General features: G+C 41.5%; 1 protein-coding gene across 3 annotated transcripts in view; it reads left to right on the forward strand.

Annotated features, from left to right (window-relative positions):
- LOC123795729 (uncharacterized) overlaps window positions 1-14,155 on the forward strand; it is a 486,557-nt gene extending 472,402 nt beyond the window's left edge. For all 3 annotated transcript variants that reach the window (XM_087858964.1, XM_087858965.1, XM_087858967.1), the window contains one exon: window positions 13,368-14,155. In XM_087858964.1, the coding sequence (XP_087715090.1) occupies window positions 13,368-13,577 (210 nt within the window). In that variant the 3' untranslated portion in view covers window positions 13,578-14,155. The remainder of the gene's footprint in view (window positions 1-13,367) is intronic.
- The last annotated feature ends 241 nt before the right edge of the window (window positions 14,156-14,396 follow it).

Consider the following 14,396-nt stretch of genomic DNA (forward strand, 5'->3'; position numbering starts at 1 on the left):
TTCCATAGCATTAACCATCCTTTCCATAGAATACCATGTGTTATGAGCCTTAAAGGTTCTTATGGCCCCCTGATCCAGAGGCTGAATCAGCAACATTGTGTTTAGGGGCAAGCAGACCACTTCAATGCCTTTAGTGTTGAACTCATGGATTTCTGGGTGGCCAGCAGCATTGAACTTTAAAGTGTGGTCCCTTACTGGCAAGGTACTTCCTAGATTTTAGGGACAAAGCATTGATGGAACCAATCCAAAGAAAGAGTTCATGTTCTCCAGACCTTTTGTTGTAACAGCTCATGTTTATCTTTTTCCCTTCAAGGCTTGGAAGTTAGCAGCTTTGTAGATAACGGTAGTCCTGATCATAAACCTGACTGCATTTGCACGAAGCAGTAGTTAGACTACGCCTTCCTGCCTTAAACCCTGATATTCACTTTTCTTCCTTACTAATAAATATACTTTGTGGCAACTTTTTGTTCAGAATAGGGCTCTTTCATCTATATTAAAAACCATTTCAGGCAGATATCCTTTCTCCTCAATGATTTTCTTAGTGCCCCTTTGTTGGCAGAACCAGCTTCTCCTATTATCCTGACGTGTATTAAGCCAAACCTCTTTCTAAAATCATCAAACCATCCTTTGCTGACATTCAATTCTCCAGTTTTAGATTCTTCACTTTCCTTTTTGTCATATGACTTCACTTTTTCCTAAATCATGTGAATCTATAGGTATGTCTTTCTTGTAACTGTCTTGCACCCATTAAAGCTGCATATTAAAAAAGATAAAAAGGTATTTTGCAAGAAGTGCAACGTTTCTGTGCTTGCTGGCGTAGCTGCAGGGATGACTTCATGAATTCCCTTTTTTTCTTCTTCTTTTTTTTTTTTTTTTTTTTTTATAACAATGATCCTTAAGATGGCTTCATTTGTCTTGAAACTGTGGGCAATCACAGTTGTTGACCTCAATTTATGGTACCTATCAAGCTGTTCAACTGTTTGCAATGTCTTGACGTTCCTCTGCTTCTTGGGAGAACTTCCAACATTACAAGCGGTATTCCCTAGATGAGGTCTCATGGTGTTATTCAAGGTTTATGGCATTGCACTAAACAGGTTGCAAAATAACGAGAACTGTGAGAGAGAACTTTTTACCGTGATATGCAATTTACTCGAGATATGAACTAGTCACGGGGACATGATTAGTGTCATGCGGCATTTTAAGCTGATATTCGCACTACTTGAACTCATTTCAATAACAACAGGACATGGCTACAAATTACAGTAATACCGTATGCACTACAATTTTATGCAGTTATGATTTAATACTGCACCTTTATATTTGTTTGCATTTCTTTCAACTGCAAATGGCATCATGTACGGTCTGTAAGTATGTAAGATTTAACCAATTTCAGCTTTTTATAATAGATTTGTATTTATGGTAGTAAATGATAAAATAGTCTAGTATCTGCATAATTTATACATTCATGATATACACTTAATTTTTTTTATATTTCTAGGCTACATTAGTCTGAGTTTTATCGAATTATTGAAAATCTCAAGAACATTCTCCAATATATTTATTGAAAAAAAAATCCACGTGTAAGCAGACCTATGTAGCTTGAACACGTGTTGTTAAGGGTCAATTGCAATTAGACAATTTAATAAATTAATCTTGATTGAGGCCTATTTTGTATGAGGCATTATGATAGATCCCATAAAAGACTAATTAGTTGATGTATGACCTCTGCTTGGAAAAATGCTTGTAATTTCATAGAAGGAACTAGATGAGTACAAAATGTCCATTTTATAACATCAAGTACAAAAAGACATCATCGTATTCTTCTGAACACTATGTGGAAGCATTTGGTTATATCCTTAGAATTTGCTTTCAACGTGGCATGCATCTGAGAAATGGAGAGTCCCAAGGAGGAAGCAATGCTACCTATCTATCTGATTCGGGGATACTTTTGGAGGGAGGTGGGATCTAAGCCAGAAACTGAATAGCAGACGGTATTCCGAATGGCATTGTTGAGGAAACAAGAGCAGATCAGGGAGAGGCAACCAGTAAGGCATAAAGCGGAAAAGTGTAGGCATTTTGAAGGCTGGATGGATTATAAGGAGTATGTAGGGAAGTTGTTGAAAGCAAAGCCAGGAAGGTGGGTTGAGGGACATGGTGAAGATTTCATCGACAATTAAAGGCAATAAAGAGCCAGTGTTTTTGAACAGAGAAATAATAGGATTATTAGCCTCTGCTCTATTTCCCTAGTTCCACAAGGCTGGACCTACTTAACTTCCTCCCTCAAAACAACCATGCCAAGTTCTCATACTAGACTAAGTAAGGCGTAAAATATTTCAACAGACTCAACATCTTCACCCCTATATCTGGTGGAGCTTAGTATTGGCTACCCCTCCGTGACCTCTGGAGTTACCCATCATTCTCATTTTTATTTCTAATGCATCAGATTGAAAACCCGATTGTTCCTCTTGGAAATTCTCATGCTGTCTATGCCTGAATTCTGCTAAGCCTGCCATTCCCTTGGAATACTACGGACATTGTGAGTTTCCCAGTAACTGTGGGGTTCTGTCTTGCCTTGGTGACCAGCCTCGTGCTGGTTTTTATTTTCTTTCCTCTTTCATTTTTTCCATTTTATTTGGTAAATGACCATTCATCTTTGGGTCTGATTCATAAAATGTAAAAAAAAAATGGCAAAAAAACATTAATTTGGCAGCAGTGAAGGGGTGGTTTGATATGAACAGTTGGAGTATATTATGCTAAGTGAAATAAATTAGTCAGAGAAAGACAAATACCATATGATTTCACTTGTATGTGGAATTTAAGAAACAAAACTGATGAACAAAGGGGAAGGGAAGGAAAAATAAAATAAGATAAACAGTTGGGAGAGCAATACACAAAACCAAGACAATAAGGGCCTAAAGTGCAGCAGCAGCCAGGGGAAGGAAAAGATGGAAAGGGATAGCTAGTAATGAGAGTGGGACATAAAAAGCACTTACTACTGCTGAATTAATAAAAAGACATAAGAGATTTGTGGATGGAGGGTAATTTAGGACATGGTAACAAGGTACAGAAGATGGTAGGGAGAAATCACAACTGACTTGACGTTCCACACGTGGGTGACTAAGAGGAGTGGTGTGAGCAATCAGGTCACAGCTCCATTCAATCAGCAATACCTCGCTCAGGAAAAATACGTTTGAGAGCCATGTAATGGGGCTTGGATTCAACTACTCTGCTCAAATAAAGTAAGAAACTGGAGAGTTTGAAATGGGACATGTTGAACTTAAAGATGAAATTATTAAAAAAAAAAAAAAAGCCCGAAGATATGTGGGTATGTTAGAGGAAGGGAGGAAGCATAGATGTTGATTGAGAATCTCAGATCCTGGTGTGATAGTTAAAGCCATTGTGATACAAGAGGAAGTGTCTAGAAAGAAAATAAAGAGCCTGAAGACAAAATTTAAAAAATAAAAGTCCACACGTATGCTTTTAGTTGTGTATGTGATAGAAAGAGTTAGCACAGTGGTTCAGACCAGTGTCAGTGACAAGGATAGTGAGGTGAACACGGGAGGAAAGGGATCTCGGTAAAAGCAGGGTGTTTGCTAAGCAAATGAAGCGTCCTTGTAAGTTCCTTTTATGTCTCCTCCCTCCTCCACCAGAATAATGTTGTTTAGCTCTTCTTCCATAGACAACTTGTAGCCCTCACTGGCTGGCTTCTCAAGTCCCCAGATATTCTGTGATTATGTTAGATAACACAAAATTTCCATTTTAATAGACCCCAAATGGTTGAACATTTGACAACTGGACATTTCTTTATGGTTCAATCTAACATGGCAGTGGGTTGACAATGGCGATATGCACAGCAGACTCTCCAGGCAAGTGAATATTCCTGGTTCTCAATAGGTTCTTCTACCCCGATAACTGGGCTGTACTACCTGTGAATTCTAAGAATTTCATTTCCTTCAGAAGTGAAAGTACTACCTTAGCTCAAGTGGGTGTCTGTCTATTTCTATCCATTGATGCCTTTAAGTCATGATGCCAGGCTTCTTGTCTTGAGCCATGATGTGGTCAGGGTCCTAGCGGTATAAGAATGGTGGGATTTGCAAAGGATAAATCAAATGGAGACCCAGCATATTTAAGAACTAAACAAGCATCACTCCGGCTGGGCCATCTGTAGGCAAGTGGTTGTTTGGAAGTAAAGGGAAATCCTCTCCAGAAATAATAGAAAGGCCACCAGTTTGACACCTGGTACACACGATGGTTGTATGATCTGCTGTGTTGAGCCAGTTCCCAGACAGTTTCTGGATGCCCAAATGTCTGTTAGGAAGATGCCGTGCTCCCTGTGGATCATGTTGTCATGCTTGTGAAATCGGCATCGACCAAAGATCCCTATTTTCCTAGCTACAGCCCTGCCACCCTTCCCCCCCTCTCTCGTGAGAAGAGGAAGAATTTCTTCTGGGTTGACAGAAAAGGTCCCATGTCCTTTCCTCTATGCTTTTGTCTAAGGTATTTACTAAGTACCCAAATCCTTTCTCTTTCGTGTTCTCCATAATCCCTCAATAATCTTCAGGTTATTTTGCAGCCCTTCATGTTGAGCCTTTATAACCAAAGTTAATTAACCAAAAAATGGACTTTCTTTGAAGGCAAGGGATGCTTAATTTTAAACTTCTGCAACACAGGAAGGAAAGAAAAGTTTGATTTCTTTATCAAAACAGCCTTTGTCATTCATATCCTGTCACGGTTGATTGTCCTAAAAATGGTTAACAGCAGTGAGTTGGCTTTGTGCTCTGTGAAGAGGGTGCGTTTTGAGGTGGGTTCTCTTGCACACATAAGAGCTTCATAGCTAGAAAAGTTTTCTGTAAAGGTTTACTAAACTAAGTAAGGAGCACAAGGAAAATGAAATCTTCCTTGAGGTAAATTGTGTTTATCATATAAAGTCTGGAAACATTCTGATCAGCTTATTGAAGGGCTTTGTCATTCTGCTGGCTTCTTTTGTCTGATTGGCCACTAGATGAAGTCTTCTGGAATAAATGGAAATTTTCAAAATTACAGTACTTTAAAAAATTGAGTATTTTTATAGAAAAAAATGACAAAACACAAGGCCATTGTATAAGCACTGATTCCCCAAGGAAATGTATGGGCTTGGGGCTTTGGGCTTTAAGGACTGAGAGGCAAATTGATTCCATCCATTGCCCTAAATTTAAACATATCTACCACGATGCGTTTCCTTACAGGAGAGAAAGTGTGGCATTTTTTTTCTAGCCAATTATGGGAAAGAAAAGGCAGGGTTCCTCTGAAGGGAGACAATGTCTGCTCTGTGCATTATGAAGAATGAAGGTTTAAGCAGTTTAGCTACTCTGCTTATTGTCTTGGGGCAAAGGAGAGTAGAGAGCTGAATCTTGTTGAAAGGAAAGGTGGTCCCCATCTCTAGTCATTCCCCCTCTGACTTCCTAGATCCTCTAAGACACACACATATGTGCCACCAGGACATTTGGGTGTTTCTCTCAGCCATGCATTAGGTTTTAGTGGCCTTTTGTAGAAAGTCAGATATACAGTGTTATTATTAGAAAAAAAAAAATTCTAACCCACACAGAGCATCTTGCAGGCGACTGACTTCAGAGCAGCTGGTCACTGGGCTCTAACACTAGTGTGGCACTGTATTTTTCCCTCTACCTTGTTGTGACTGTTAGTCAGTGTGGTCCCACCCTGAGGCCTTTCCAAATATTTTCTGTGGAACTGAAAGTCAGCCTTTTTCCCCCAGTGGTTCTGGTTTCTTTTTGATCCTTGAGTATTTCATCTTCTAGACGAAAGAGAGGGAAAGAAGGAGTTGGAGATGTTGAGGTTTTAGTCAGGGAAGATAGAAGCGATGAAGAGATTTGACCACATCTGGAACTGAAAATTCTCCACCAGGCCTAGTACAAGGTACAGAAACACTGATCAAGTTTTGTACCTACAACAGGCTATAGAAATCCAATAAACTATACTAAGATCATGAAGGGGACAGATTTTGGAAATAGATTTTTTTGGAAAGAGGAAGATCTGTGATCAATCAACTCTCCATTTCTCAAGCAACGCGTTGTTTCTTTTAAAGGAAGAATGTGCCTTTTTCTCCCTAACATTTCCATACCCTCGTAGGTGCCTGAATTCCTAATACCCTACCATTATCCTTGAGTTTACAAACGGACCTTTCCAAAGATCAATAATTCTTTTGAAGCTGAAGAAATTAGCAAATTGTAGAATCTTTTACTGTAAAAGGTAGCTTTTGCCAAATTAAATGAAGCTGCATGATGAGGGGTGACCCCATATGAAGGGAGATATATTAAATCCATTCAGCTTGTGCCAGGCCATCAAGCAACAGCAATCTGGCAACATCTCAGATGCTCCTTTACTTTGGCACATGTCCGTCTGGAACCTCTCGTTGTGCCTTTGCCTCTTTGTGGAGTTTAGCAACTATTTTCAGAGCTAAATATTAATCTGAAAATGTAGGATGCCCCAAATTTTAATTAAATCTTATATTTAGGATGCCCATATACTCCTAAGAATTGCTGGCTCCTCTCTTAAAATTTTCTCTTTCAAACAGAAATGGGTGTGTGGGGGGGGGGGGGCGTAAGGGGCACACACACGTGTATGTTGGTGGTGAGATTTGGAGATGGAAGATGGGAAGGGAGTACTTTTCTGTTTCCAAAATGTTGGTTGTGACTAGGTCTTCACCTCTGAACAGTGTGGTTCCTGAGCAAGATTTGGAGGAGAAAAAAAAAAAGTTCTAGAAGTTTCTATAGAAACTTTCTAGCCCATATAAAGCTGAGCAAACCAAAGAAACGAAAGTAGGAGCCTTACCTAGTGTCTTGCCTCTTGATCAAAGGAGAGTCACTATAGAAACAGCAGTCTGTTTTCTCCCAGAACAAAGATTTAAAAAACAAAAACAAAAGAAAAAATACAATAATAGCCTAGATAAAGGGAAAGATATGGAGGACTGGCTCTACTACTGTGAATGAAAAGATCTCAGGCAAAACACCTAGTTTCTCTGAGTTTGCCTCTCCATCTGTAACAAGATCATGATGAAAATCTTAGTGATCTCTTGGCCCTGTCATGATGATCAAATGACAATGGCAGTGAAAGCTTTTGGAAGAATTTTAAGCACTGTATGTATACTAGAATCCTTTGCCTCATTTAAATCCTTTTGTAGTTTGTATTGGGGGGGGGGTAGAATGGCCACTAGATTTGAGCTTTTGAAACAGAATCCTTGACAACATGTCTAAGAAGTACTAATGTTGAATATTTGTCTCAGTAATCCAGGGTGTGTGTGCGTGTGTGTGTGTGTGTGTGTGTGTGTGGTATGTCTAGGGATGAAAGTCTCAATCTAGCCTTGCTATGACCTTAAAGGTGGGCGTTTAGAGTGGAATGTGTCATTGAAACATCTACTCAAAACTATAGAGTAAGAGAAATACAGGTCTCCATTCTTTCCTGGCAAGACTGCCTGAGTGTTCTCTGGCCTGTGGGTTTCCTTGAAGCCGTGTCTCTTAATGGCCATCACCACAGCAGAAGCCAGCTGTGAGAGCAGACACCAACTCGTTCCAGATGTGGAATGCCACACAGAAGCACCAGAGGGCGAGTTTTAAGAGCTGAGGAAAGGGATGCAGTAAAAAGATTTTAAAATCTTTAATCTATTCGGATTCCTCTCAAGCATTCCAAAATGCAGCGTTCTCTACTTTGCATATAGAATCCAACTCCTGGAATAGAGTCTAATTCCCAAGTCTGAGTCAATATGGAGATACCCAATATAAGCAACTGCTCAACCAGAGTTCATAATGACTACAAGAGCAAAGAAAAAAAGGAGGAAAGGGCATTTTTCAAGCAAACGGCTTTCGTACATTTTGCAGCAACGATCTCACAGGAAAATCTTGGGATATATGGTATTCGTTCACACTAAAACAAGCAGCCGGGCATTCCATCAACGAAATGCTTTGGTGATAAATTCTAGAGCAGGCATGGGAAGACCGGCGCAACTCTTTTGTGGCGATCAGATAATATATAAACTATTTCCAGCTCTCACTTCTTTTGGAAAGTCTCAAATTTGGAAGATTATCTATTTGGGGGGAGATGGGAAACAAACAAGAGTCAGGAACACAGGCGAGCGGGACTGCATACCAGTAGAAACACAGGGAATCAGGAAAACAGCGTTGCAATGTTTTTCCTCCTGCATTCAAACTCTGCTCTCTGAATAGGAGCAGAAAACAGAAAAGAAGGCATGCGGCGAGCAGGCATTCGTCCTACCGCCCTGATCTATTCGCTATGAGAAAGCATCAGCTACATGCCATAAGATCTAATTACCAAGAATTGCCTCTCCTGCCCCACAGCAATCATTCTGATGGCAGGCTTCTCTGCACTGTGAAACAAAATGGGGGACCTGAGCTGTACAAACTGCCTCAGCGCTTCCCTTCCTTCCTGTGCTATCAGCCTCCCCATCTCATTTATTTTCCACACATTAATGGTAGCAGTCACCTTGAGCCGATGATGCAGAGTAATTTTCACAGAAACCTTGATCAGAAACCATAAATCAGCCTGATGTGCTTTTATGGTCTAATAACATTCCGGTTGCTCCTACAGGCCTGTATGTAAAACTGCATTGCAGTGAGTCCTTTGGTTTTTTTTTTTTTTTTTTTCCTCCTTCCAGTCCCGTGCTGCGCCTGCGCTCTGACGCTCCACACCCCCCACCCCCCGCCCCTGCCCCTTCTCACTCTACCTCTCTGGGTATAGTATTTATAGACACACACCTAGGCTTGTGCACTTCAGGCACATGGATGCAGTGCGTTCGTGACAAAATCACATTTCAGTGGCATTATATACACACCCGGTCGTGGTGGCAGCGGCAAAGCAAATTCAGGAGGCTAAAATGATGCATTCGTTAGATTCTCAGCCGTCTGTCTTAACAAATGAACTGTCTCTGACCAAAAAACCAAAGGACTTAACTGTTTTAGGAGCCACGGGGTCTGTTAAATGATTCAAGTATCGTTCCTTGCCAGGATAACTGGCTGCCGCAGTCGACTCCTGCCCCACCGCTCGCAGCTACGCTGGGGCTTGGCTCGCTTGAGCCTGGTGGGATCTCACACTTGGTACCCGTGGCCCACGGTGCCGCTGCCTGCCTGATGGCCTCGTGCTCCCGCTACTCCCCGGGAGGCTGAGATGCTCTGGAGTGAAAAGGGGTTAGCGGAGTGGCAGGAAGGGGATCAGTGGGTGGGAGCTAAGGGGAGGGTGGGGGGCTGGCGGGACATGGCGGGGGCAGCAGTGAAAGCGGGGTTGGGTTGGCAGCATAGAGGGCTGTGCTGAGAGGGGGGTGCTGGGCCCGTCCCAAGGGGCTGACGGCGAGCCTGGGGCTGGCAACGGAGCTCCAGCCTCTACTGGGAATTGACGTGAGCTGGGGAGCACTCGCACGTGCATCTGAGTTGTCTACTGCGCATCACCTCAGTCCGCCGAATACTCCGACCGCATCTGTGTACCTGAGCTCAGGAACTAACAGCAGCAGCGAAAGCACAGCCGCTCAGACCCAGTCCGCACCCCGCGAGCCTGCCAGCTAGACATCCCCTGGGTGTGTGCCCATTTGGAGCACGCAGCCATTCCTGGTGTAGAACTAAGAGCCTCTCCGAGTCGTCTTTTCCTCAGAATGGCACCGGGAGCCAGTGTCACTCTTGTGTTGACACTTGGTGAGTTAGTGCAAGAAAGTAACCAAAGCCAGTTAACGCGATCTGGGAGAACGGTTAGCTTGGCTTTGGAAGTGAGGAAAGCTGGCAACGATCTCTGATTTTTCACTGCTAATGCACTGAGTGATAATTACTCCCCAGTAGACCTACATCAATTCCAACACTCTTAACTGGTGCTTCATGAATATACACCAAAGGGGGAAAAAGTACCCTGGGGCCTTAATCAAATTGGCCAAGATACCACTCCTTGCCTGGTTCAAAGATACCCCTCCAATTATTTATACACATATCTATTTTTATACCTCTATTAACATTGCGCATCCATGCACGCATGCTCACATTTGGCATAACAACACAGCGAGCCTTTGTGAGGACACCAAATGTCAACGTAGGGGTAACCGCAGGACATGGATCGCACCTCCGTCTCTTGTTTTTAACGGTAAATCATGAGGTCTCATTCCCTCACCTCACACCTAATAGTGTTCAGTTTAGGCAGTAGCCACAGAATTTGTTAAAATTCATTTCCTATAGAGTTAAAAGGGTTGGTTTTTTTTTTTTTTTCTGCCCCCAATGTCTCAGGGAGCTGCAACCCATCCTGCACCCCGAATCTTCAGTAGAAGCTCAGGGTTGAATTTTCAGAAATTGACAGGCGATTTCTCCTTTTTGCAGTAGCCGAGCTTTTCAGGACGGCGGTAGCAAAGGCCAAATGTGAAAAAGGAAATGGGGGTGAGCAAAAGCCCTTTCTCTCCACAGTGTCCACTGCCCTTCGATTCACAGACTAGCATTTGTTGTCTGTTTAGGAGCTATTTCTAAACCCTCCTAGCTGGAGGCAATGTACACCAGACCAGTGGGGTGGGAGCAATACAGGAGAAATGCAGTAAAGAACAAATTCTTTTCAGATTAGCTGATTGGCAGTTGTGAATAATGCAGCTCTGGCACTAAAGCAAAGAAAGAGCAGCTTCAACCTTGGCACTCATTATTTTGCTGTAAGCCTTTTTTTGCTAGGAACATTTTTCTCTTTCAAGTCTTAAACTATGTTAACTCCTTAGGATCCAGCCAGTTGTCCAAAAGGGCGAACCAGAAAAACCCGTTGTTGAAAAATCTAAGTTGTGGATGTGCAAGGATCACAAGAAACAATCGCATTCTCAAACCCTCTTCTCACACGCACGGCAATTAGGATGGAAAAATCTTAACCTGTGGGTCAACAGCATTTATGCTGCATCAGACTGGATGGGCATTTTTGAAAAACAGTATTAAAAAAAGTAGGCACATAGGTAGCTTATACGGATGGCTACATAAAGAACTCGAACCACTACAAGGGAGAAGAGGCTGTATGAGACGGTTGTTTAGTGATTCTAAAGACATCTGTGTTCTTGGCAGTCATGAGACTACAGTCAACCAGAGTGATCTTCCTTAAACCTTCTGATCTAGATCTGAAAGTAAATTATGGGCTACGTTTATTTCAAATTGCTGTAAAATAAATACAACATAAATGAGCCTTTTTTCGTAATTATTCCTATTAACAATAATACATTATGTTCAATCATAACATTTATTGAGAGACAAGGCATTGGGTTTTTAAATTATTTGCCTCTCCACATATTTCCAAAGACTGTCTTATTAAAATATTTCTTTGGATAGTTTTAACTAAATTATTTATTTTTACCCTTTGGAGCCAATATTACATTATAATTTTTAAATATTGCTGTTTTTCTTATCACAAAACCAATAGCTATTTTAATAAAAAGTTAAATGGCTAAATATATAATTATTCCAAAAGAGAATTTGATCTGTCAGAACCAACGCGTGTTAAAAATAAGTGATTACCTAGTCTCAGTGCTATTAGTGGCAGTATTTGGGGAAGGAATTGAGATCTCCTTAGTGACAAAACCTTTTCCATTATTTTGTATCCTTTTTGCATCCTAAACTGTGAACCCTTAGGAGTAGAAATCCTACCTCCGTTATCTTCACAATCACCTCAACCTTATTTAGAGCCTCAGATCTGGCAATTGATACATATGTTTGAATACATGCACACGTAAATAAGAGTACATATAATTAATAGCTGAGATAATATATAATGTGTTCTTAAAGTATGCCAGTTCTCTTACTTATACAGTAACACATTTCTAGATCTCTTTACACCAAAAGCAATTTGGGAGAAAAAAAAAAACAACATTAATCTTTTCCAAAACCATTTGTATACACTTTGATCAGGCTGCCACCTGATATGGTTGCTAGGAGTTAAAAAGCTCCGTTTCTGGGGACTAATGTGCAAATATAGGAAAAAGCTATGCACTTGTTATTTTTAGTTCACAGCTCAAGCCTTGGATATAAGCCTCAATAGTCTGTCAGTGAATAATTATTGCGCATTTATCCTACAACCTAAGTTTCCCAATTAATGAAGAGTGTAGGAGACATGAGACAACGGACTCAAACGCTTTCCTTATAAAGAGACCCATCTGGGTCTTCAGGCATTCCATTTGGTGTCCTATAGGTGCTTCCATCGAAATCTAGGTAGAAATGTTTGTTTCTTGAGGCTGAGTGGTGGCTCAGCCTCTGAGACTCTAGCTTTAAGAGAGACCCGTCCATCTTCCAACCCAATCTCCTGTCCAAACTAACAATTCAGCACTCTGAGTCTTTCCCCCACGTTCCTCTCTAATTGTTCTTCTTTTGCACATGGCATATCATGTGCGTCTTTTCTTGATGACATTTTACCACCCCTGTAGGCCTGTTTTAAATGATCTCTAAGAATGTCATTCCCGCCCCCTCAGCCCAATGTGTTCCACCCCTCACTTGGTACTCTAAAAAAAAAAAAATCGCGTTACACGCTTACAGCTTGTGCATGGGCCTGTTGTACAGTCATGGGACGTGTTTATTCTTCTCGATGATGACTGTCAATGTTGTCTTTTACATATGTGTCTATAATTATACAGACAGGGAAGAGAAGAATGGATCATGATATTTCTTTTTTAAAGATTTTATTTATTTATTTGACAGAGACAGAGACAGCCAGCGAGAGAGGGAACACAAGCAGAGGGAGTGGGAGAGGAAGAAGCAGGCTCATAGCGGAGGAGCCTGATGTGGGGCTCGATCCCGGAACACTGGGATCACGCCCTGAGCTGAAGGCAGACGCTTAACCGCTGTGCCACCCAGGCGTCCCGGATCATGATATTTTTACGCCTATTGATGGACGTGTTCTAACTCTCTGTGTGTACAGATACCCCAAGAGTTAAACTTTTGCCTTTGTTACGGTTAGTTTACATTCGCTTAATTTTTCCCTTTAGGCCTCTCTGAAGACAGACACTCCGTTTTGCTAAGCTTTGCTCCTTCTGGAGCGTGTAGCCCAGAGTCTTATACATGGCCAAGGTGCTCAAAGATTTGAATTTAAATAAATTGAATACAATCTACGTGGAGGATTAAGGATCAGTTCTTCATTTATAAATTACTTGCCAAGCACCCACGGTGGTGATTAGATGGTTAAGGTTCAGAAACACATAGAACATAGCCTCTCTTCTCCAGTAACTTCCTATCAAATAGAAAAAGGCAAGCTGATAATCGTAGGCAATGACAATTCAGGGCCAATATTAAGATACCGGGAATAAACGTAGTCTTTCGTGGCAACTTAGAGCTACATCTATGGGAAGGGTTTTTCATTTATTCCCCTCTTCTTTCCAGACTTTCTTAAGGTGCCTTGGATGTGTGAGAAACAGAAGTGGAAAAGAACTACAAAAAAAGTCAAAGAAAATACGGGGAACAATAAAAGCAGGACGAGCGAGCTCAAATGACCCCGGAGAGACTTGCACACATCGAGTGTATACATGGGCAGGTGAGCCCCAAGTACCGAGAGGTGAACGGCTAAGCCACATGCTGTGGGAAGTGCCCTAGAAGGAGGCTCTTTCCCTGAACCCAGCAAGGACGGGTGAGCAGAGAAGCCACGGCCGTGTGAATTCCCACCCTTGACGTCAATACTTCAGCAGCTGCCAATAAGAACTCCGAGTTGCGTCATATGGTCTGCACACCACGAAGAGTAGACATGAAATGAAAAGGCTCGGTTACTCTCCAGTGCTTTCCAACTCCATTTTAAAAAAATTCTCTTCGTTTCTTTGAGGAGTATCATCTCTTAGGTGTGGTGTTTCGTTTAATTTTCATAGCAGCCACCGCCAACTTAGGCCCTTGCCCCAATGCCTTGGTCACAGGGTCACTTAATAAATACTTGTTGAAAAATAAACAAATAAATAAATGCATGAGAAAATGAGACATGCCAGCCTGTTAAAAAGGGTGATCAATACATTTTCCATCTCGGACGGTTCAGGTGGCGGGATAAAGGAATTCAGTGCTCTTTATAATTTACCTAGCAGTCATTATTATCGCAGGCAAGTGGGCATGTGGCCATTTCTCAGGATGAATCAGGCCACATTTTAATAGTTAGTTCCGGCAGTTCAAAGTGGAATGGATTTATTTCAAGAGGCTCAAGAAAGCCTCATTTTGAAGGTTCTAATAAAAAGTAAGGATGATAAAGAACACTGTTTTTCATGATAAGGAAAATTCTGCCTTTCAAGAGAGACATCATAATTTCTTCTAATTATAAGAAAAATGTTGCTGCCTTGAGTGCTCTTATTCATGTGTACAGCCAAAGGGATTTTCTGCATAAAAGAATAATTAGGTTCTATCCCTTCATACTGAAAAAAAAATTTCAGCTATCTT

The sequence above is a fragment of the Ursus americanus genome, chromosome 35 (genome assembly GCF_024610735.1).
Source record: "Ursus americanus isolate L20-20 chromosome 35, mUrsAme1.1.p, whole genome shotgun sequence".
Lineage (NCBI taxonomy): Eukaryota > Metazoa > Chordata > Mammalia > Carnivora > Ursidae > Ursus > Ursus americanus.